The sequence below is a fragment of the Megalopta genalis genome, chromosome 2 (genome assembly GCF_051020955.1).
Source record: "Megalopta genalis isolate 19385.01 chromosome 2, iyMegGena1_principal, whole genome shotgun sequence".
Classification (NCBI taxonomy): Eukaryota; Metazoa; Arthropoda; class Insecta; order Hymenoptera; family Halictidae; genus Megalopta; species Megalopta genalis.
This window is the reverse complement of record NC_135014.1, coordinates 38,594,295-38,620,062: the sequence shown is the minus strand read 5'-3', so window position 1 is coordinate 38,620,062 and position 25,768 is coordinate 38,594,295. Positions and strand designations below refer to the sequence as shown.

At 34.3% G+C, this 25,768-nt stretch overlaps 1 protein-coding gene across 2 annotated transcripts in view; it reads right to left on the bottom strand.

Annotated features, from left to right (window-relative positions):
- The window catches only part of nAChRalpha4 (nicotinic acetylcholine receptor alpha4), a 297,477-nt gene that overhangs the window by 29,634 nt on the left and 242,075 nt on the right, over positions 1-25,768 (bottom strand). For both annotated transcript variants that reach the window (XM_033478915.2, XM_033478916.2), the window contains exon 8: positions 18,218-18,354. In XM_033478915.2, the coding sequence (XP_033334806.1) occupies positions 18,218-18,354 (137 nt within the window). The remainder of the gene's footprint in view (positions 1-18,217; positions 18,355-25,768) is intronic.

Genomic DNA, 25,768 nt, shown 5'->3' with positions numbered 1-25,768 from the left:
TTTGATTTCTTGACAAACCGTGTGTTTACACAATCGGAAACATTCCTGGATATTTATAATTAAAACTGTCGTGTTTGTAAATGTAACTGCAAAAGACGTCCCTTCGCAAAAATAATTCCAAAGTAAGTGAAACAAAAACGTAATTTAAACTAGATAGCCCCTTAACTAGCAACGTGATAAATGATTTTCAATATATTGCCAGAGCTGCTTCGGCAGGGTTAATGAGACGGACATTTAGAAAATTATCGCTTTGAAATGCAGGAGACGTCTTGTAATTAGTATGCGATCGCCAAGGTCTGCTGCTCACATATGTCTCCAACAGCAGGCCCCCTGTCCATTCAAACAATTGCCGTAATTGGCGTAATTTCATAAATCTACCACGAAGCAATTGTAGTAGCCAGATGTGCGCATGGTAATTCCAAGTATTTGGACACCCTTGTACACTTCCAGCTATCCTACTTCAAGGGGATGCTGGACGATCCAATTTTCACGTCATGGCAGACTGTTCACTTGCGAAATTTGTTACTATCTAATTTTTTACTAAATTTTATCTATTTACATGCAAAAGTGAACTATGTATATGGAATCAGAAGAAACATGACGCGTATAGAAATCGTGTTCTATCACGTTAGCCCTTAACCCTTTCACTGCCGACTACGAGATATCTCGTAGTTTGCGCTACAACTTTAGATTGACTTGAATTGGTCACGGTATTCCCAACTGAAACGGCTATAAATGATGGATGAACGAAGATTTTACCATCCAAAAATATTACAATCAATGTACATTTATCTACTGTGGAGAAGTAATTCAAAATTTTGTAGAATAATATTATTTTTTTAAATCAACACATTTAATATCACTTTTTATTTTCGAACCAGTATCTTAGATGAATCGAGAAGTTTGATTGTTTAAAGTTCGCTTCTGCACCTACTACTTTCAAAATTATATGCAGGGTGTTCCACAATTATTTTAACAGCCGAAAATGAAGGGTAGATGAGGTCATTTGAAGTAACTTTTTTCTTTGCGAAAATGCAATCTACGGCTTTGTTTACGAGTTATTAACGGAAAACACTGACCAATGAGAGGTGACGGCACGAAGTTCGAGAGCCCGCAGCACGAGGATTTGACAGATGCTCGGGACGGACTCGAGCCGCGTTCGAAGTATCGACCAAATCACGAAGCGAGAACTTTCCGGATCTTTTTTTACTACGTAACAGTGATATTTTTAAGAAAAACGCTGTTCACCTTTACTTTAGAACGTCTGAAGAATATTTACTAATTTTTCGGACCCGAAATAGTAAGTAATTTAAGCGTGGCGGCTGTTTTAATTTTCTAGTGTGCATGACACCTTGTGTGTAACATATGAAATTTTAAAGCAATTATGAAGAATATTATAAATAACCTTGACATAACCTTGAAATAACCTTGACATGCGAAGGTCATGTCAAGGTCATGTCAAGGTTATTTATAATATTCTTCATAATTCTCTGACAAACAAACGTCCTTTAACACGATTATTATTTATTAAATTAGCTTTGCGAATCATTCGTTGAACTGTGTTCGGACACGGAGTTATTTAAGTTAAAATATCATTTACGTACTTTGTTGATCTTCACTGTACACCTTGCTTAGAAATTTCATATGTTGACCTTGACATAACCTTGACATGACCTTGGCATGACCTTGGCATGACCTTGACATGACCTTGACATGACCTCGATGTGACCTTGATATGACCTTGACATGACCTTCACATATCAAGGTTATGTCAAGGTTATGTCAAGGTCATATCAAGGTCATGTCAAGGTCATGCCAAGGTTATTTATAATATTCTTCATAATTCTCTAACTAACAAACGTCCTTTAACACGATTATTATTTATTAAATTAGCTTTGCGAATCATTCGTTGAATTGTGTTCGGACACGGAATTATTTAACTTAAAATATCATTTACCTACTTTGTTCATCTTCACTGTACACCTTGCTTAAAAGTTTCATATGGTGACCTTGATGTAACCTTGACATGACCTTCACATATCAAGGTTATGTCAAGATTATGTATTATTTATTAAATTAGCTTTGCGAATCATTCGTTGAACTGTGTTCGGACACGGAGTTATTTAAATTAAAATATCATTTACGTACTTTGTTGATCTTCACTGTACACCTTGCTTTAAAATTTCATATGTTACACACAAGGTGTCATGCACACTAGAAAATTAAAACGGCCGTCACGCTTAGATTACTTTCTATTTCGGGTCCGAAAAATGAGTAAATATTCTTCAGACGTTCTAAAGTAAAGGTGAACAGCGTTTTTCTTAAAAAATATCACTGTTACGTAGTAAAAACAGATCCGGAAAGTTCTCGGTTCGTGATTTGGTCGATACTTCGAACGCGGTTCGAGTCCGTCCCGACCATGTGTCAACGCCTCGTGCTGCGGGCTCTCGAACTTCGCGCCGTCACCTCTCATTGGTCAATGTTTTCCGTTAATAACTCGTAAACAAAGCCGCAGATTGCATTTTCGCAAAGGAAAAAGTTACTTCAAATGACCTCAGCTACCCCGCATTTTCAGCTGTTAAAATAATTGTGGAACTCCCTGTATATTACCTTTAAGTGGTGCTAAAAGGAGGAATAGAATTAGTTTCTTAGCCAGTAAACTGACCTTTATTTCACCGAATATTTTATTCCATGTTATCTCTGGGTATAACACAAAAGTAGCATAATCGGACATCAGCATGATTAACAAATTACGTCATAAGATGATTTCCGTGTGCGATTCTTTTGCTAAATAGAAGCTACTGTATATGACAGATCAGCTGTGATATCGTTTGTGGTATCCTTCAGGAGTGATTAGAAACATGGTTAAATATTTATAATTTCATGAAAATACATTCAATTATTAACTATTACAATTCCCTTCAGAGGGCTGATGATGATTCTTATCTCTATTAATCTGATACATATTTAATTCACGTATATTGATTTACAATTTTCTAATGCTTTTCTATTCTTTATAATAACTTCATTCTCGTTTCCTTTACTCTTATCTAATATTTGTACTTGTTTGTATAATTATTATTATTTGACTATCCATTATAGTTTGTGACAATTAATTAAAAATGTAACATATTATGTTCTATTGAAGTTTACAAAAAAACTAACGTGCCTAAAGCAAATACATTCAAAAACCTGTTGAAAAAATTATAACCTCAAAAGCAATATTATTTTGGAAAGTTTTCACTGTCGTATTTTCTGTAGGAAATATTTATATTTATTAATAACTTTCCCAAAACTGATATCAATTTTATTTTCATAGGACACTTTCATTCAAAGGAACATTTGTTATATCTTTTGAACCTTAGACTACCGAGCGCACTAAATGCGACGAATGTATATTGCTCTACAACAATGACAAGATTATGGAATGACTATTGGTAGGAGCAAATGGAGTCGACCAATCCGATAGATAGGGACCGGAATTCGAAACCGGATCTTTTGCTTGCCGGGCGACTGGTTTAGCCGATTAAGCTATCCATGTCGACCGATGACTGATTCTCTCTTTGTCCTTATTGCGTAAACATGTCAGGAATGCCGACTCCTACATATTGTAGTACAATTTTCACACAAACATTTTAATATCAGGAAATGTAAAAGAAAAAATCAGGAATCAGTCATTTTGATTGGTTTCATAGTTTTAGTTGAAGAAAACGATAATTTAATTCGAAATTGTTTAATTTTCTATATTTTACAGCGTAGGAAATTACGGCTTTATTATAATACTATGAAATAATAATTCAGTACTATAAAACTGTCTTACAGCATACGGGATTACAGTTAATACAAACAATTTCAATGCTTCAGTAGCGAACTTTTATCAAGCTTTTTTTTTGTAAACGAAATAATGGACTTGAAAGAAATCGTTGCGATATAAATAAAAATTCGGATGTCGGGAATTAAATGCGATCAGACCGTGCTTAAATTTCAGATTAATTGGTCAAGTAATTTCATTAATTCGAACCTCGGAGGGCGTGATATGCGCCACTTCCGTGTGTTCCAAATTTAATGTAAAGGTTGCCCTAAATATGATCGCTTCCTTCCTTCGGGGTAGACAGAATTGAAATTTCCAGTTGGTTGGAAGAAGACGCGGAAGCAGCCGGAGACTTCCGTTTGCCGACCGCGTACCCGTTACCTCGGCTACTCCTTCGAGAGCAGAATCCAATTTAAGCATGGCACGATTCCCAGGTCGTGATACCGACTCGGCCTAACTGCCGCACTCGCTAGCTACTTCTGCACCCGAAATGCGGTAGCAAGATATATGTCCCGAAATTCCGGCTTGCTAGTGTCAAGGAATGGCGCGTAAGGGAGAAGCAAATACGTGAGATGGGAGTATCAAGTTGACTCACGAATAACGTCGTTTCTCGTCTTAGAAACATATTGGGTTGTCCGGAAAGTTCGTGACGATTTGAACCCCTTGCTGTACCATTTTCATCGCGGTTACAATGATTAGAAGTTTTTCGATTCTAATCATTCATTCGAAGAATAAGAAAATTGATGTTTATTCAGGGCTTGAATTTAACTGTAATTTAACAGTACACTTATATAAATACAAGTTATTTAGTAAACTTATCACTTCTAAATTTTTTTTTCCTATTTTAAGTTAATTTTTATATCAACACTTTAAATTCAGTTTTGCTCAATTTTAACAGTTATTTTCAATTTGATTTCTGTAAAGTATGAATGCTATTCCGTTCTTTTTAGTCTGAATAAAATTCTGATTTCTTGTCATCAGTATTTAAACATTTAAGTAAATGTAGACACACAATAAATATAAATTGTCTTCTTTCTTCTTAGAAATTATTAGAAGCGAAGAACTTCTAATCATTGTAACTATGAAGAAAATGGTACGGCAAAGGGTTAAAGTAAAATATAAAAGTTAATGCTATTTTTCAATTTACTTCAATAACTAATTATTTACGGAATTGGAAACAGGATGGGTAAGCATGTAGTGACTATCCACCCTCAGAAAGTGAATTCGATCATACAAGTTGCAACAAACATACTATAAACAAATCATAAAATCGTGTAAAATAGAGATATAAAACGACATCGATCATAAATAAATAATAAGTTTTTAAATGTCAAACTTCTTGAAACGTATTGTTAAACGATAGAGGTATAAAACGAGTAACAAAAATTTAAAAGAAGATTCATTTTTATAAACTTTCAACTTAATTTTATAAGGCCTACATTACTTACAGCTTATTCGAATTATTTAAGACAAGGATAAATGTTTATGCAGTTCCTATTCCTTGCAACTAATGCACATTTGTATTTTGCATAAAGATCCACAGTCTAGTAATGACATTTACGTAAGGTGACAAAACGTAATTTCTTCGTACCGTAATTAATCAGATTACATTCTGAAAAGAAAACTACATTATTGAAGAATTAATAGTGATGGTTAGTAAAACAATTACTTCTGCTGTGTATGAACTGAAGATACTTCTGTGAAACACAGTTTACTCCCGTGGCACCCAACGCATTAATAGGGATAAAACTTGGCAACCGAGATTTAGAATACATTTTTAGAAAACGTTGTACAATGAAAATGATCTTAACGAGAAGTCATTTGTGCTAACAGTAGCACGGGATATTTAAACTTACAAAATCGAGGTAAAGTGTAAAACTGTCGTTCCAGTAATTATGAACGGTACAGTATCCCATTGAGAGAGAAGTGTAACCTATTGACCCGACGTTTGCATTTTTGCGATTTCTCATAAGCATGGTTAATTTTCGTGGAGTTGTATATTGTCTGCGAGCTTGGTTCTAATGGTCGCGCGACTGAATGCAACCAGCAGACTTGTTACGCAGACCGAACAATTGCACATTGTTTGCAATTAAATTTCGTAAAACTGTGAAACGTCAATGCCGATATAACTTTATAAACCGTAGGATTTCTGAGCGTGGTTAACGAGCTTGTAACAAAGAACACGGAACTCTCGGTGAAGGTGATCGTTAAATCATTCCTGTGAAAAACTCCGGTTTGCACACCTGTATACATTGCATTGCAGAGTTAATATGTCAATAAACATTTTCAATTATGAACATGTTCTGGCAAGGCATTATATATCCAATTAAGTTTCAACGCTTTTATGGAAACTTTTGTTCTGTAGGAAAATTCATGATTTTGTTTGTTTGTTTCAGATTAACGAAAGGGTCGGAACCGTGTACACCAGTAAAGCATTTTTTCTACAATGCCTTTTATTTAGCTAAACACATTTCGTATAATTTCGATTATCTCTGTTCAAAAACATATTTTGCATACTTTAAATGTTAGTAAATACATGTACCATAACCCGCTAACAGAATGTCATGGTTTCCATGAAAATACTTGATTTCCGAAGAAGCCCGAAAAATCGCATTCTTGACAAGAATACCCACTTAGAACAACATTCGAAATACTTTGTCTCCGAGCGTTAGCTGATTCCATTCGCGAACGCATTCAGACAATGTACCGAGGACGAAATTCCAATTCTATATCCGCCAATTAAAAGAAGAAAAAAAGATCGGGGAACCAGGAAAATCGGGCAATGCGTTTGTTATTGCCGAAATTAATGAAACGGAAAATTGCTCTCCGGCGTCGAATGTATCACTATAGGCACACGGAACCGTGTCTCCCATTTAATTCTGGACGTCGGTGTCGACAGGAAAATTCGCGCGAGCCTCCGCGCTGATTACGAGCCTTTCAAATTCAAGCCTCAGAAGCAAAAGTTTCTGGTAGGTACACACTCTCGTTCGATATACGGGTCAGCCGGTCGTCGACATTCCGGAACATTAATTTCAGAAGTGTTTCTATTCACGCCCTTGTAGGGGTTCATTGGCCCGTAAGGGGTTTTTTCAAAGGGCGCTGGCTGGCTCGCGCGAGAAGGGAAACCTCTTTGAAACTGGCACTAGGCCACCGTTTAATATTAATAGCAGCATTTACGGCTCCGTATGAACGACATTTAACTAACGAGAACGCCTAGATTCGGTCATCGTACTTCTTCACGGTCCTTCTTTCCTCTCTCTCCTTTTACGTTACATGCTTGCTATCGATCAGACGCGTGCCGGTTCACTCTCAAAATTCTCGTCAGATATGGCAAGATATAAATGAATTAGGATTCCGACCAGCCGGCCGATCAATAGTTTCGAGTCGCAAGTATCATCCCATAGTGTGACTTGTTACTCGACTGCGGATCTTTGTGCGTTTGCAACGCGACGCTCAGAAATAGGGTGCTTGTCGCTTTCACCAACAATGTTTCACATTATTACCAGTGATCTTCTTTACAATTTCTATGGTGTTTCAGGTCTACGAGATCGAGACCGTGTATTAGGCTTATATACATTTTTAATTACCATTGTATTCCTACCTATTTTAAGGCACTGAATCCGAATTCTGGACATAACTTCAAAAAATGTTATTGCCGAGTATATGATGGAAAAACGATATTATTGTGGATAATAATAAATATGCAATCAAGTTTTTGAAAAGTGCTGCTCAAACTATTTTATGCTGAGGTTATTTTACGAACTTTCTGGTAATAATTTCGCTAAAAATCCGCAGTCTAGTCATAACTTTTGAATCACGATCGTCCCTCGCTCGGATAAAAGGGATGATACCCAAGATCCTCTATAACATATCCACGGTCCGGCAAAATATGAGTTTACCCCCTTTCTGCATGTTTACGATATATTGTATTGTAACTGTTGAAAAAGAAACGTTCGTCTCGGATAAAAATTAATCTATAGTTTACTTAGGACTAAGATTCGAAAATATCAGTTTACATTTCGGCCGGTTCCGTCAGCGCGCGTATACAGTGTAAGACGCGATGAATGACCGTCTTTGATTGGTGGAGAAGACCACACCAAAAAGGGTATATAAGCAGGCGATTTTCAGTCACCGGTCTCTCAGTTGAATTTGGTCGCTCAGTCATTTCATACATATACCTTCTCTCAAATAAAAGTAAAAATAAAACTTTTATGAAAAAGAATTAATATCATATTCATTTGAGAAATAATCCAAGCCATAATCCTAATAGTAACAATGACAAGATCGGTCGAACTTCGTACATTTCTTTTTATAATACATCCTGGAGCAAGGAAGATTATCAACAAATTTCACATAGAAACATTTTTATAATTTGACCAACTGTAAAAGGAAAAATCAGAAACAACTGTATAACGCAGAAACAACACTGGAATAGTACTGATAGAGTTAATACGTTGACTGATATATCGATGCCATAAAAGTCCCACACTGTATTCATGCGAAATGAGAATAATTTATTTACCAACATGCAAATAGCAGAAACAAAATTATCAACAATTACTTTTATAACTTTCTCATATCTCGTAGACCCTAATAAAGTTTGATTTAATTAATAGATTTTCAATAAAAATTTATGATCAAGTTTGAAAAAGGTTGTGTCATCTTTGTCCAATTTAGTGACAAAACGTTAACTGACGCAAACAGTTGTTAAGGCAGTACATTCCTTTGAACATTACTATCTCAAACTATACACATACTTAGGTTGCAGTTACCAATATCGTATGCCTTATGGTGCAACTTCCGATTAGGAGACGTGCGATCTGTTCCGTCTCTCACGTTGCTAAATTAATACCGCAGTGGTAGTTACTTTGAAGTGCGAATCAACGCGACATTCTCTTAGTAACACGAGCAATTTAACATGCAAATGGTCTTCCAATAAGAGCAATAGATCTTCCAATTGTCACAGTAGCAATGTTTGCTGTCCAACTGTTACAGTCACGTGATATTTGTATTCAGTACTGTTTAGCAAGGCATCACGGATAGGAACACGGTTGCTCGACGCGTTGAAATTACTAAAGTTTATTATCGAAGTCCATGTTCAGTTCCGGGAACATTTCGTGCAATTTATGGTGGACATAATCTACCAACAGAATTCGCAATTCGTCGTTTGGTACATTAGATTGTTTTTTGGGGCTATGTTAAGTCTCTCGTTTATCCCAACAAACCGCGAACTGCTAACGATATCAATGCAAACATTATTCGTGTTACTGTTAACATATGACCAAACTTGTATGCCAAAATCATCGAAAATTACATTCGCCGTGATCGCTCCACTGAACGCAATCGTGGTAATGGTCTATGATCATCGTGGTGGTCAGACTTCGTATTTCATACATGATGTCATCAAATGTACTTGAAAATAAAGCAGTAATTACGAAATTACCTTTTGTATTGTTCGTTCTATTTCAATTCCAAGTTATATCACTTGACTTCTTCCTCGACTATTACAAACCCGCATGCCGCATTTAGTTGTAAATTTTGTTTCGTTCGCTTGTAACAATAGCGAAGGATCGCTGACAAAGTTGGATGTTAAGAACAACTCGTTAAAATGAATTTAGAATGCATGATTTAACGTTTGATACACTTTGGTGGATACAGCAAGTTAGTATTTCATGTAATGTTAACTAATTTGTGATATATATTTTAAATTTTCTAGAAATATAGTATTGTTTTTACTGGTTCCCATAATTGATGAAAGAATCGTGAAGTAATTTTCCATGCACTATGATCCTCATAACGTTTTTCGTTGCAAGGAGGTCCTCGTCACACGTTTACGAGTTTTACTTTCGCCCGGCCATTGTGCGGATCATTTCTATTCTTTTCGAAAATGGGTTTCTAGTGTTATGAAAGTAAACAATGAACGCATATCCAGCCCAACAAATTTTTGATCCTCTATCAATCATAAAGTTAGATTGTACTCGCAGTTTCCGAACGATCTATCGTATCTGATGAAACATATTTCGATAAAGTAAAATATTGACAGTATCGAACAATGTTTCACGGATGATGTACAGGAATTAGTTTCTTTTACGGCGAAGTAGAATCTATTCGAATTGAGAATAATTTGTTAATATGAAAACACATTGTTGATATGAAAATGTATTTTGTTACGAAAAAACCTGTGGCAGGAACGTTTTCATTCTCGCTAACGCGACGGTACCGCCAGTTTCAGACGTTGTTTAATGCATACGTGTCCAAAATGTTTGTTCAACCATTTTTAAATAGTGTGGTTTCTACACGACTTGGAGGTCAAAAAGACCGCGTTAATTAAATTTGGATGCAACTTCAACTAAAATAAAGGGGTAGTAAAGAATAGTCTTTACGTCTCACCTTGATATTCGTTTCTCCTTTTTGTGTCCTAATATGTTTTTCTGATACATGTAAAGGTATAAGTGAAACGAAACTCGCTGATTTAACACGTTCACTGCCAACTACGAGATTATAAATCGTAAAATGAGTACAATTAATATATTATAAGTACCGCTGCGAGATTTTACTTGCAACTAATAAATTTTAAAGACATTTCACTGTTGTGCTTCAACAAAATTTTGGTAAACGGATTGAATTATCATGGAATGTTGAATTATCTTGGCAACGAACGTTCAAAATATAAAGCAAAAATAAACAAATTTTGGGGATATTTTCGAATCCTAATTAATATTTTGTGGATCAAATTTGATGGATGGCGACTTCCATATCTAGATATAATATTTTTGCAAAAGAATACATGATTTTCCGTTCCATTCTCTGTATGAAATATTTGTGTACGGTAACGGAACAATATCGCCATAAATCTTACCGAAGCACTCAAGAACTGAGCACGGTCAATTAAAACCGTGGCCGTCGTTTTTAATTAAGCTTTCACGCGCTCTGCACTCTGAGGAAGCGGTTTTCCCGACCAGTGTCAAGGGGAAAATCGGAACGTGCTTCTCCCTTCTTCAGAGTGGAACCAATTAAAGACAGAATTCAATGTGCCAGTGACACAATCTCTGAATTCTCCTCATTGGACAGGAGAAGTCAGCGCGAGTTCTGGCAAATGTACAACTCGCAAACATTCGGAAGCAAACGACTCACATAGAAAAAGTATTCCAAATCGTTTGTACGCTATACTTTCAATTGACAATCGAAACATTCCAATTTTGATTCGTACGTTTATTCGAATAAAATCTTATTCGGGTAAATTTTTGTCTAGATCAATCTCTTTATTCGATTGGATACTCATTCGATAGTATCGAATACAATTTTATTCGTTGGTATTTACCTGGTATACGTCATTCGAATATAATTTTGCGCAACACTGGTACCAAAGAATAGTGTTGTGTGTATGTTCAGATGAGTCCAAAGGATAAATTCAGTTCGATTATTTTAAATCGTGTTTAGATTTCCAAGATATAATTTTGATATAAATAAAAAAGCATAAAAAGCAAACATTTTTATTGAAAAGTAGATTATAAATTACATTTTTTCTGCGAAGATCATTAATATTTATTATGGATTGGAGGATATGGTGGAAAAGTTTCATTTCGTGTAACGGTCTAATAACAAAACAATAAGAATTTGATGCTTCCTTTTAAGTCAGATAAATCCAATTTACATGCGAGAGTTAAAATATGATTATCTAAATAATGTTATTATTGTTAAAGATTAATTCAATAAGGAAGTTACTCATTAAAATTATGTGATGTGAAATTTTTAATAAATCAGATGAAGGAAGTAGTTTTAAGACAAATCCGATTAAATGATGTAATTTAAAAATAGTAGTATTGAATTTAATTATTTAAGTTACATTAACTGTTTAATTTCAATTTTTGTACGTATTATATTAGGTTTCCCTTCTATTTATTTATAAATCTAATACGTTTCTATTTTCACTTTATTTTCCTGTGTTCAAATATAAAACATCATTTTCACAGAATCTGTCTATTTTGAGATAACAGACATATTATCTTCAATATCTCGACTACTTTATACAAATTTGGTAACAATTGATAGAAGCATGTAAACTTTTGCGGCAGACTGTAGACTCAGTATTCAAATCCAATTGAAAGGTTAAATTGGCAACCATTGGAATTCCATCAACAAACTCTATGGACGGACGTAAACCTTTTGGTCAAAAACAGTGGACATAGTTCACGCGTCAGTTTACTGTATATTGAGCAATCACCGTTCTAGCACGTCGATCTGATTCCCTAATATTAATGTGTCGGGCAATATTATTGAATCGCGGCGTACCACGTCAGTCAAACCTGAAATTTACGGCCCCGGATAGATTTAAAAGGAAATCCGCGCGGTTATTCGCGATCGCACACACGTAACAGTTTGACTTTTATTCCTTTGTAGGTTGCGAGATAACAATCGAACGAGCAACACAGTACATGTAATCGACACACTCGTTATGAAATCGTTATACAGAGCACTCTGTATTGTAAAGAAACGTCGCTACAGCGAATTTGATATAAACCTACTGACAATGCTTAACTCAAAACCTTACAAAACGTTGAAATTGATATTTCGTCAAAATAATTTACCATAACTGACAAATAACTGAATATGTATTTATCGAGAAGCTAAAAAGCATTTATCTGCTATCATATTAAGAAGTATTCTTGTTTATTGAAAACAAGAAAAAGTCATTAAACATTTTTAGATGTAGGTGCAAATAAAATATTCACTCGATTATCGATTCTTCATGTAATAGATTTGCTACTGTAACAAATGTAAATAAAATCTCTACTTGTTCTTTCGCGATCTGCCACAATGGCACGCGCGGACTCGTAAAATGCAAGACAACATGTCTCTTTAGAATGAAGAATTTTTTTAGCTAACGAAGGCAATTTTTGTCAAATTTAAAGTTTCATAAAGTAAGGTATGTAGATAGAAATTAGCATAAAGATTTGCAGCCTAGCAATAGTTATACTTTCTTTAAGAAAAGTTGTTTCATTGATCCGTGTACAATGGCTGATATCTGCTGAATTTTTTCCCGTGGCATCCGCGACATCCCCCTCCATCATATCGTCTGAGAACGCAGCCGTGAATGCACAGGATCGATCGAACATTATTTCAGGCTGGTTCCCACATCAATCGCGGCGGATGTTAATTATAATGGCGTTATCGGGTGTCTCAAAGGGAGAAGATCATTTCGAAAAGCGGGGATTGTTGGGTCGGGGTCGAGTTCGAGTTCGCGTCTAAAGACCTGTAGTGGATGTTTCGTTTCTTCGACGTTTCGTTTCCACGCGGACGGTAAAGGGACGATCCTGAATTGTAAAAGCGGTAAAACAAGGCATTAGCTTTATGGAGTGGAAGGAAAAGGAGGAGGACGGCTAGCCACAGACCTGGCCCTTCTCCAAACCTACGGGAACTCCCTGTTGTTGGACCCGCCCGTTCAAAACCAAGATTTTAAACTCGACAACAAACTGCCGCAAACTAGGGCGCAACGATTTCGCTGCTGGTCTCCCGTGTTCACTCGTTCGTTATTAAAGTTTCAGGACTTCCCGGGCATTCTCCGCTTTATTTCGTGCGTTTCACTACCGCCATTTTTATCTTCGGTCTTTATTCCTGCTTCTTTGTTTTTAGCGACGGATGTGTATTTTATTGTAGGTAAAAGTGAACCTGTAACGTCGTTGATATATGCAACGGAATAACGGTCCCTTTCATTCCTTTTATGGTAAAACTTCTCTGTCTTCCTTTCATTCGCGAGCCCTCGTTAATTCCGCGCTAACGCGGCCAAGTTGTTTAACGGCGTCATTTTTTGCGTGGAATAATTACGCTTTACGCTTAACGCCGTTGCAAATATACTGAAATTGTTCGTTTCGAATCCACGCGCAACAGAACTTAAACGAAATGTTTAATGTACCGGTGCTTCAACGATTCCCGGGTTCATCAGTTGGTTGGAATTTTTGTCTCGAAGTACAACAGCCTCTTTTTTAAATAAGTTCATTCGTTGAGTTATTGTTTCATAAGTTCAACGTTGAATTATTGTCCGAATACGACCAACGTGATATTGAACGTGTTGACACAAAAACTACCGGGCCTAAACGTAACTAATATACAAGGTATATATTACATAGAGTATATATCAGGATATATGTATATATTAGTGAATATGTAGAGTATATATTACTATCATATAATTTGTATTTGTAAAAAGTATCTCTCAAATTGCATATGATGACGGATTATGTATTATAGCGATACTCAGGTTTGATTAGAATATATTTTATTAATTTTTTTCGACAAAAGTTCAAGTGATAATCGTGTATTTGTAAATGAAAAACTTTTGAACAGAATGATCTTGGGCTACGTGTATCTCGCGTTCGGTGACGCAACTTCGCAAATGAAGTGCAGCCTCGTTCCTTCGGATCTTATCGAAATGCGAGTTCTCAAAAGTTATTCTGATCATCAAAGTACGTCATCGCGATATTCAACAGTAAAACAATGGGTTTTGTTGTCGAATCTGGGTAATCACACAAATGGACCATACAGACATCCTTATTCAGAACATGCAGTCAGGCTAGTTCGAGCAGTACGTGTGTACATATATTAGTAACTACAAGCTGAAAATGTTAATATGGAACAAATACAAAAAAATAGTAATCTGTTCGACATTAATACAAAAGTTATGATTTTTCCGTATAAAATATAGTACTATTTATATTCCCTAATTATAGTTCTCAAACTCAAACATCTAAATAGGAACACACGAATGCGTCCATTGTGCTTTATTAATATAATTTAATAATACTATTATTATAGCATTACTTTTTATAGCATTATTGTAGTGCCATTATTAATAGTGCCCTTTCAATACCACTATTATAATATTCTTTTTAGATATAACTATAATATTAGAAGTATATTCATCATCAATAATTTCTGTGTATGCTTGTCTTATTATTTCAATTAAAATTTTTGTAAAATGTGTCTGTACATTTTAGTAACTTTAGAACACTTCTCATGGAACTCGTTGAAAAAATCTGTACATAGTGTGATCGATAGAAAATGTATAGGTCATAAAAATTGATTCACACATTAAGAAGTTAATTGTGGTTGTACGAAGCAGCCTTCTAAATTAAATTGGTATAAAAAACATGTACAACCGAAGAAATTGTTTGTCGAAATGATTTTTTTGTGATAACTTCAAACATCGGTACTTTTTAAAATTCAGTCGTATATTTCGCAGTATTGTTTACAAGAGATATTCTGGTTTTAATATTGCAAAATGGTAAACAAGCAAATATAGCGTACACATTTTTTTTTTATTTTTATTTATAATTGCACCAGACCCTTATGGGTCTATCAGTAATTTTGATACATGTATGCACACCTGTAAGCAGGTGGAAGGGAAACACCTATGTTTACCCTTTTTCTTTTGATATCTTTAGTCTATTTGTACTGTTTCCAGTATTGATTAGATTGTTTGCCAGATATAGCATACACGTGAAATAGCGAAATGTTCAAGAACTAGAACTGTATTTCTAATATTATTTTTTACACATTTTTCATCACTTTATTTTTCTTAGAAGAATCGTACACTCGAAGGTTAAATTATGCCATCGCCAATGATCTGCTTAAAATTTATTTTCATATCATCACGAGACCTGCAGAATGATTACGGGAAACCATCTACTCGCATTTTTATGAAGTTGTTAAGGCCAACTTCAATTTTGTGTTTGAGGAACTTATACTTCTTTTACGATCATCTGTTAGCTGATATTGAAACGTGTTCGGCAAGTATCATAAAATATTCGTGTATAAGAAAACAGTAAAAAGAGTACTCGAGCGTGAAGGAATTTAGAGAGACGTGCTACAAAACATGCTGTATGTGATGTGTAGCAGCTACGGTATACGTCCATAGGCGAAAAAGTTGCCAATGTCGTAGCGTTTAAGAAATTTTTAGCCTACGGAGTTTGTTATGCTGTTTTAAAGAAATATATGTATAAGCTAGACAATGCAATGATGCCTCGTTCTAATATTTCAAAATAATAATTGATTTAGGATATTTCATTATTAGACCGTGGATTTTTATTTAAAATAAAAGTTGCTCGACCAACTGCAAGAAGCAGACACTAAATAGAAATTTCTTTCTCCGTTTATTGACTTTAATATGCCGAAGTTAATACATTGACGTTTTGAAATACTTTAAATCTGTCCACTGCTTTAAATGGAATCTATTTAATTTTGGTATAAATACATAAAATCCGAAAATCACTTATTATTTTTACAGGATGAGTCACGTAACTTGCACGGCTCTAATAACTACTAAAATAAAATAACTTTGTTTTAGTTGATATTAAAAACTTTGAAACCTCTCACCTTTAAAACCATGTTTTTAACAATTTGAACAATTTTTTTTCCTGTCATAATATTTGCCCCTTTGAATCAATTAATATTTTCTTCTGACATTACTCTATCTTAAAAAAAAAACAGGCGAGATATTTTAGATGCTCGTGTTAGACGAGACAACCGACTGTATATGTATGAATATTCGTGCTATTTTTATTGCAAAGTGGAATTCAATCGGACACGATGTCATAGGGCATTTTTGGTTCCAACTGACCTACTCCGCACCTTTTAAAATATTTCAACGTGAATCCGTCGAAGACGCTGAGCGTTTACAGCACGCTTTTACGATCCGACAGGCCGAAAACACAGCTCGAGTACGTGATCCTGATTCTTAAATTCAAAATCGATTATCTTACATCTCCTCCGGGCTACTTTCACGTCCGTTGATGCGCCTGTTCCTGACTTTTCTCAATTTCCCCCAATAAAAGAAGTCATGAAATAAAATAAGGAATTTTTAATCAGAGCCAAAAATTGAAACTAATATAATACCAGCTACGAAATCAGTCAAAATGTGACTGCTTCTGGTTTTTTCTTTTATAGTTCTTAATATTCTAAACATGTTTGCGTGAAAAATTTTCAGATAAACATCTTTATTCAAGCGTACACAGGTTTTGCACTAAAAATGAGCGTTTTTGTAGATCGTATTCACCTTTTTGCAATTCGAATTCACCCTTTTGTAAATTAAATTCACTTCTTTGTTATGATTTGTAGTAAAATTCATATTAAATTAAAAAATTAATTAATTTTAATTGCAAAAGGCGAATTTGGTTTGCAAAAGGATGACCAAAGTCTATGAAATTAATACGAATTTCAAGTAGATTAATATGATTATGATATTATTATTATGATATGAAAAAGCATTAATTCTAAATACAAAACGTAGTTTAGATAAGTCTAATCTTCTCATTGTTAAAAAACAATACACATTATTCACGTTTAAGACTTGATCGTCCTAGTTTCAAATATTGTTATTCTAAACTTACATCTAAAGAACAATAATGCTCAAATTAGAACAATGCTCATTGTCAATTTCAAGTAATCACGCTTTAACGCCGACATTTACATATAGAAATTCAAATCTTTTAAGCGAAAGTCGCAATTAGATGTCACCGCAAATCTTCCGTGGCATTTCTGTTGTTATCACTCATAAATTAATACGGAATATTATCCACTTTCGCAGACAATAAAGATTAAACCCTTTTAGGCAGAGATTTCCGCAAAATCTTGTTAAAAGTTATGTGAGCAAATCAGCGGTGGACTGTTCGACGTTATCACCGGAAACATCGGACGCATGGAAAGTAGAATAATCAGAGTAAAATCTGGCACACCAGGTGCATCCACCATCTAAAGTCTCGCGGTCCGGCAGTCAACGAGTGGATGTCGTTGGACCATTAAAGTGACGAAGAGATGGATACGTGACGTGTGACACGAAATGTTGATAAGAAGAAGGGGAAACGACTCGGAAGCCAAGACGACGAATAGCAGGAAATCGAAGTGGAAAGCCGAGCCATAACTTCTCCCTGCGGAGAGAGATAACTATCGACGAAATAGAACGGAAATTTCTTAGTTCCCCGCTGATATAACAAACTTTTATGTCCTATACATTCCTTATATCATTTGCATTTCTATTCTTTCAGAACCAAGAATTCAATTTCCATCAACTAAACGGTTTCGCGAATCTAAATATCTTTGACATCACGTTTTGGCCATCGTTTTTATACAGAGTGCGGAGAAAATTCTGTTCCTTTATGAAAAACGCTCCCTTTTTTCTGCAAATGTTCAGCGTCCATAGAAGTATCTACGTTATCTCAATAATCCCAAATTAACAAATTGAAAACCGATCACTCGACCGGTGATGGTACGTTTAGTGTAAAGTGAACTTCGTATCAGATTTACATTTTAGAATTGTTCAACGCTCGCGGCATCTGGAAAATCACGTAAGATTTTCACAAACGTGACACAAATATATTAAAATTGGTTTAAGAATACTCCGGAGTTACTTACCTTATTGAGACGAGTATCATGGCGAATATCAGGTACTTTCCAAGCAGCGGCACGACCAGCGACGTAGGTGGAATGATCTCGACGACCAGCAGGAAGAACACGTGAAGACTGATGAGGATCGAGATAGAGAGCGTGACCTGTAATCGAAAATTGTTCGACTAAGAGACGCAAGCTTAAACTATTTGCAATTTAGGTTAACGTTCACTGTGAGATTTTGCTTTAAACGAACGGGATAATCAAATTACCTTTCCTAGCATATCTTCGTAATAATTAGAATCCGAATTTTATGCATTTCTGATAAAAGTGTATAAATCGAATTCGAAATAGCAAAAATATTTAAATAATTTTGAAAGTATTATTGCATTCCTGTCAACTCAATGAAATAATTCAATGCTATATATATATACCATCGCCGGACAAATGATGAGTTATATAATTCTAATTCTACAATTATTGATATTGTAAAGATACATTCACCAAAAATTGTCTGTTCACCGAATATTCATCCCAACATACATTAAAATAAAAATTGGAAAAAATCTAAATAAATTCAATACTGTAATTTGCATAAGGCAATATGGACGAGTCATTTTAAACGCTCGGTACGGTTAGTGTTAAAAATTAAATAAATGTCTGCGTCAAATGTAATTGACATAAATTGTCTAATAATACGTGCAACATGAAGACGTGTAGAATATATGTAGAATATACGATGATGCACTTGTACCGAATGCTAAGAAAAGTAGTTTAAGTTTTCCTTAAATTAAAAATTAATCCAAATGATTATTAATTTTTAACACCATTTTCAATAGTTTTTAATAGCTTTTCGCAAACATTATACATTATAATGCAAAAGCTTGAGGTCATCGTGGTATAGGACAACCACTATTAAGGACGACAAGCGAAGACTTAATAACTAGTAGTTTCGTTCTTTATGAATTTTTGGGAGAACAACGTATGTAAATGCAATAAAGAAAGCAAGAAATTATGCAAAACAGTTTCCTCTTCCTGCTCTCTTTATCTAATACGATCCGATACGAAAATCCGATATTTCTCCTTCGCCGGGTAGCAAGAAAGTTGATGGTACCAGCTCTTCGAAGTCCGAATCATCCTCTTCGAAACTCGTAAGGAGAACCATCGGAGTTGGAAATCGCTTTTTGAAAAAAGGTAACTAAATTTCGTAGTATGTACCCTGTAGTATAGGTCACTACAGCAATACCAACGGCTTTCACCAAAATGTGTTTTCCGTTTTAACAAAAACGGATTTAAAGTTTTGTTTTCAGTAAGGAGTGACACTACGGTAGCAGGTTAAACATAAAGCGTTTCTTTAACTATTTACCACGAGTAAATAAACAAATAAATTTTTTTCAAAACGGGATTTCGAACTACAGTAAATCCTCTCTAATTTTCCTTCAGCTCGTAAACAAAAATGGACAATTTAAGAAGAGGAGATACGATTATTCGAGCCTTGCAGCTCATTTTTATAATTGTTGACAATTGGCAACTATAAAAATGACCTGCGAGACTCGTTTAATCGTATCTCCACTTTCTAACTTGTCCATTTTTGTTTACAAGCTGAAGGAAAATTGAGGAGAATTTACTGTACTGCGGTTCTCCGTGTCAAATAGGGTAGAACGCGCACACATTCTTTGACCTACATCTCCTCTCAAATTGTTCACGGACGTTATGTAGTGTCAAAATAATCATATACACAGCATAACGTAGCAGAGCACAACACTTTGTTGGATATCGTACAAATTTTATAGCATAGCATTGTAGCATAGCATAGCTTAGGTTAGCTTTCCGGTGGATCCTCGGCTTAAGGCGCATTTGTATCGTTGCAGGAGGATTCTGTTAGTGAAAGAACAACGTAAAAATGGCTCAACCGATTTAAGGCAAGCAATAAAACGTAATCAGCCGTGAGAAATTGCCTGAATCCATGTATTCGAATCACGTTGCAGGTGTTCAGACAATACTCCAGCACTTTCATCTGACGAAAAAAAGCAGTTTCGTTCTATTGCTTTTTATAAAATCATATTATCATACTTGCCAACGAGAATGGTGTACATTTTTGCACGTTAACACGCATACTTTTCAGACTCGTTGAAAAGTAAATAATTTTGGATGAGGATCTTCAGCACTTTAATTGCTACGTCAACAACCTCAAAAATTTCATAAGATTGAAGTATTTTATTTCATTGAATTTTAATATTCCAAAGTTAAATTGTGTGAGAAATATAATTTCATATAATCAATGTACAATCGATATCGGAGCCTGTACCCTGAATACAGTCTTCGTGTAGACGCATGCGTGTGAGACGACGCGTGAAGAAAGCGATCGGCGGTTGTTCAACTAGGTGAGTTCAATGTTATTTGTTTCTCGTTTACGCTATAGTGTCGTTTATTAATTCGATCCAAGTCTATTCCATGGCAAAATCCCGACAAATTGTACGACATCAATTACTTCTTCCAATATTCTTACGTTTCGTGAGACTGAATAAAAATAGAGAATTATACATACATAATAGATTAACGTAACATTTATTTTTCAATTATGAGTACAGTAAATTCTTCCCAATTGACGCTCAGATCATCGTTTTTCCTCTTCCTAAATTGTCTATTTTTGCGCACAATCTGAGCGTCAATTGGATAATACGGAGAATTTACTATACATAATTCTGTCACTCCAGTATGGGTGACTGCTTCCTTCTTGCAATTATCTCCTATTTTAATCCATGTCATTTTATTGAAAATAAACGTTTTAGAATACCAAAGTGGACCAGTCAATTAATTTTCTGTATAGCTACTATACGATGAAACAAATGATGATTATTAGACTGCAGATCTCTGTCCAAAATAAAAATCTTTTGTATCACTTGCAACAGACAAGAGTTACTTAAAAATTGACTGTTTGGCTTAATAGCTTTAATAAATTGGAAACAATACAAAAATTCTAAATTCTTCTGAAGCTTTCATTGTTTTTATCTTATTTACATATTTTTTTGCAATGAATGCATGAAATTCGTAGTCTAGTGATTACTTTATTGAAACATATTATATTACGTTTGATATGTTCGAGAGTTAGAGGATATTGGCATGTGTTGCAATAATGTGAGGGAGTTTTCTGAAGCAGACATCTGTGGGTCATTCTCGTGTAGAATTTTTTAATTAGGATTCTGTTTACAATTGCTTCAGTTTCCTATTAAAATACATTTTCTATTGCATCATGGAAGAAGTCATCTGAACTATTACACAGTTTGGTTGATCTCTCAGAATTCCACTTCTGATTCTATACTTGTTTGATGCGTGTTATTACTTTTTTGAATTGGTTCGTTTCTTCTTTGATCCATGTTATTATAATTTGCAGCCCGTTATTAGGATCCGATAGATTAGAGATTGTTCAAGTATGTCTCTTAATCTATGCAAATTCTCACCACTGTTACTATTTTAAATCGCGGTACTTGTTGCATATTTCTACATACAACCCGAGGAAGAAGAAAGAATGTTAAACTATTGAAATAAACGTACCCGTCTCTTGGAAACGTAAACATTACTACCAAACTAACAGAATGTTCTCAAAGTTGATTATTATGTAATTTTATATATACAAGACCGCGCAAGATTAAAAATAGTTCACTAGTAACAATGCTCAAAGTCGATAAACTGTAAAGTCAACGAGGACTTCTGCTTCATTCGCACTCGATTAATAACTTTTTTGAAATTCGCCTATAAAACTAGGAATTTGCATAAGCATCGGCAGTCTAGTTATGGGGTACCAGGATTGCTCCCTGACTTGGTGATCGGTATTTCAGTTTACGATGGAATACGCATCGGCAATCTCGTTAATCCCTTTATCGAGGGTTGCTATAAGCTATTGGTATTCAATATTATAATTCCGCAGCAGAGAACATTAAGAATATATATGGCCCTCGTGTTAGTTAGGTCGAGGTTGCGCCTGAATTAATCGCTGATTGCATCAAGGTTAAGGCAGGCTTAGTTGCGAACTTGATCTACGCAGAATATATTGAAACTAAATCGAGCTTCTGCACTATGTAGCATACATGTAAAAGCGCATACATAGCTGGATATTGCATTTACAGGTTTCAATTTTATAAACTGATACAAACTGTCGATACAATATAGTTAAATGTTAGACGAAATTACGTGTACGTCATGTTTCTGACAGATTCGAATCAAGTATTATGCATTAAAATGAAAAATAGTGTACCTAATTCTGTTTTCTACGGTTTCTATTTAATACGATCTGGAATAATAAATTCAATTTACTTTTTACACGATTTCATTCGATTTAGCACAGTCAAGGAAGTTATTTGATAAAGACGCTTAATAAAGTTTTATTATTAGTCCTTCTATTTTAGCTATCTTTTTACAGGTTTTAAATATATAGATAAAATATATAAATTAGTTTATATTAACAACAATAAGATGAAGATGCAGAAATATATTTTAAAACATTAGAAGAGTAGAAGTATTTAGAAAATACTCTGCGGTTCTCTGAATAGAATCCAAGTTTTTATTTCTATTTCCTTTAGCACTACATTACGCCACAAAGCACAGGACAGTGTTCTTTGTTGCAAAATATTCTTTTCGGTCTTCTTTCTACAGTATCTTTATTATTACGCACCTCTTTTTTAAGACTCCTGTTACTTGTGCTTATTTACCGTTTTTAAAGAGTTCTCGGTGAATTTCGTAATATAGGCCGACACGTTCCCGCGCAATTCTGCCTTAAATTTTACGTTTCTTTCAGCGAAACTGCCGCGTCATACCGAGGGTTTCCTGAATTCTCTAATCGTGTTAAAGCGGAACCGTGTTCTGCGAATACCCTGTTATACCGGGGCTGCTTCTGTACACAATACGTCTTATTACTTCCTATTCAAAGCAAGTGCTAAATGTTTTACGTTTCCTACATTTATTTCAGTACGCCTCTCTGAGGAAAGAGCACATAACGTAATTTCGCTTTACACCGAATGTACGTAATATTTTAGGAAGAGTATTCAACTTTATAAACTGAATTTCTTAAAAATAATGCAGAACGAAAATTTCAAATTAGAATCTTAATCCTGAACTAACGTAATGATTATTTCATAAAAATAACAGGTGTGTTAGGATCATGAGAGCCTCCAAATAAAAAGTGCAAAAAATGTGTCAATTTAATTCTAGATAAAACTTCATTGATACGTTATTCTGAGCTAATGTATGAAATAATAAACACACGTAAAATTAAACTAGATAATTAAACAAGTTACATTTAGTTATTTATTTATTAATGATTTAAACCGGGTGGTTTATTTAACAAATACAGGATTGTCACATTCACATGTATTTGATATTACGTATTATTAGTTCCTAAGTTTTTACTTAATATTCTCTAACGAAGTTATAAATTATTCTTTTTAACACTTTGCTATCGATAACGTTTACTCAAAATTAGATATGCAACACATGTAGACGCATTCACGTAATTGTTTTACCCAAGTTGTTTTACCCTCAAGTTTGTCTCATTAAAAACATGTACCGAGTGTGCGACATTGCGTGTACTTTATCATGCGTGGTTTTATCAGGTTAATTCGTTGAACACACTGTATCGTGATTGCTTTAGCGAAGCTTTCTGTTTATGTTGCACCAACATTGATTAAAGCAGTGATCTTGTCATGCTACGAGTACATAGAGGAGAAGAAAATTGTATCATACACCGCACAAAAACAAACTTTATCCGAAAAGTCACTATGGTCTACGATTTTAACAATTTTAATAATAATTTCAATATTTTTGGAAGAAGGCGGACCTTCATACGAATATGTTAGATTTTAATTGAAAACGGTCGAATCGAAATTACTATATCTAACAGAAAATATTCAATCGAAACTGAGAATATTTTCTGAGGAACGAATTTGATGCACACGTTATGAACGAAAAACATAATTATATGGTTATTGAAGAAAATTGAGCAGAAGAATCTCTAATGTTTTAAACAATGTTAATATAGCTATAAATCCTTTTGTCCTTTTAATAACGCATAAGTTTAATCTTTTTAACATAAAATTATCGATGTATACGGAATATAAATATTTATTTCTTATTCTGTACTTTATAAAAAAATATAGTATTTTAATTTCTACAAAATAGTAAAATACTATGATTTATACGCTTCATTAATGTACATATCCTGAAATGTACATATTGATACCAGCAACGCGACTGTCGATCCTTTTATTTCTTCTTCATATATTTTATTTTGGCAACTGTCAATGTCAATTGTATCGTTTAAAACGGTTCATAGGAAAAATTTTTTAAACCATATGTACATTGTGAATTACAAGTGAGTCATATTCTGACTTTTGAGCTGATTCAAACTTTGACTAAAAATTTTGAACACAATCATATTTTCAAACTGTATAATTTTACCTACGACGTAGTCTTTGAACTTATTTTAACGTATTTTACGTAAAACATATTTTACATTGTTAATTACATTATTGCTATGAATAAACGCGGTGCTTTAATTGCGTTATTGAGTCAGCAGCAATATTTAACAACGCTGGAGAAATAATTTTTGGACAGAGAAAATTGCGTTCCACGTCGAAAATAGAGGCCAAAACTACATTACTAAAAAATTGGTCTTCCCAAAATTGCAATTCCGGACTACGTTACTAAATGATATAATCGCAATAAAAAGGAGCGTCCTGCTGAACCGACGACTTTATCTCCTGGGAATAAACGAAAAATATTTCACAGTATTTCCGCTTCCACTGGATTATAGTCGAAATAAACAGGAATTATTGATTGAATTTATTGAAAAGTGCAATCAGCAGATATATTTTGAGGATTACCATACATTGCGGGAATACAAAACTGATAGAGATACTTTAAATCCGTATTGGACAGATCTAAATGATAGAAATTTAATTGTTAAGCGAGACAATGTCTCCGTTTATGAATATTCATACTTACTAGTTTTCACAAAACAATATTCCATTTTTCGAATTGCCTACACACTCCTGACGTGAATTCAGTAGAAAATGTGTACAGGAATTAAAAATTTAAATGGTTAAAGTTAGGAGCAGAATTGATGAGAAAATATAAAATGTCTTTTAGAAAATTGTATTTATTATCTGACACATAGTGGATGAAATATAACAATTTTTGTTAATAATTTGTATATTTGTAAAATACTGATTGAACAAAACTTTAGCTACTTATTAGAATAAAGTAATGGTATTATTATTAATAATAGCAACATAAAAACTGTCTGCAGTAATTGCAAGAAATGAGAGCTAAATATATCTACATTTCTTCTTTTAATAATTATGATAACTTAAGATTAATGGTACCACTAAATTCTTTAAATGATTCCATTGCTTTTCAATGAAATCTAGCAGTAAGAGGAAATATTATGACGCGTTTTTATAACATTCAAAAGATTTGCATATCTGTCACATGCACTCATAATAGTTATCACCCATAACATATCAATTTTCCTTGTTTAAAATTGTTATAAGCAACCACGATGGATTTTTCTTTAACGATAAC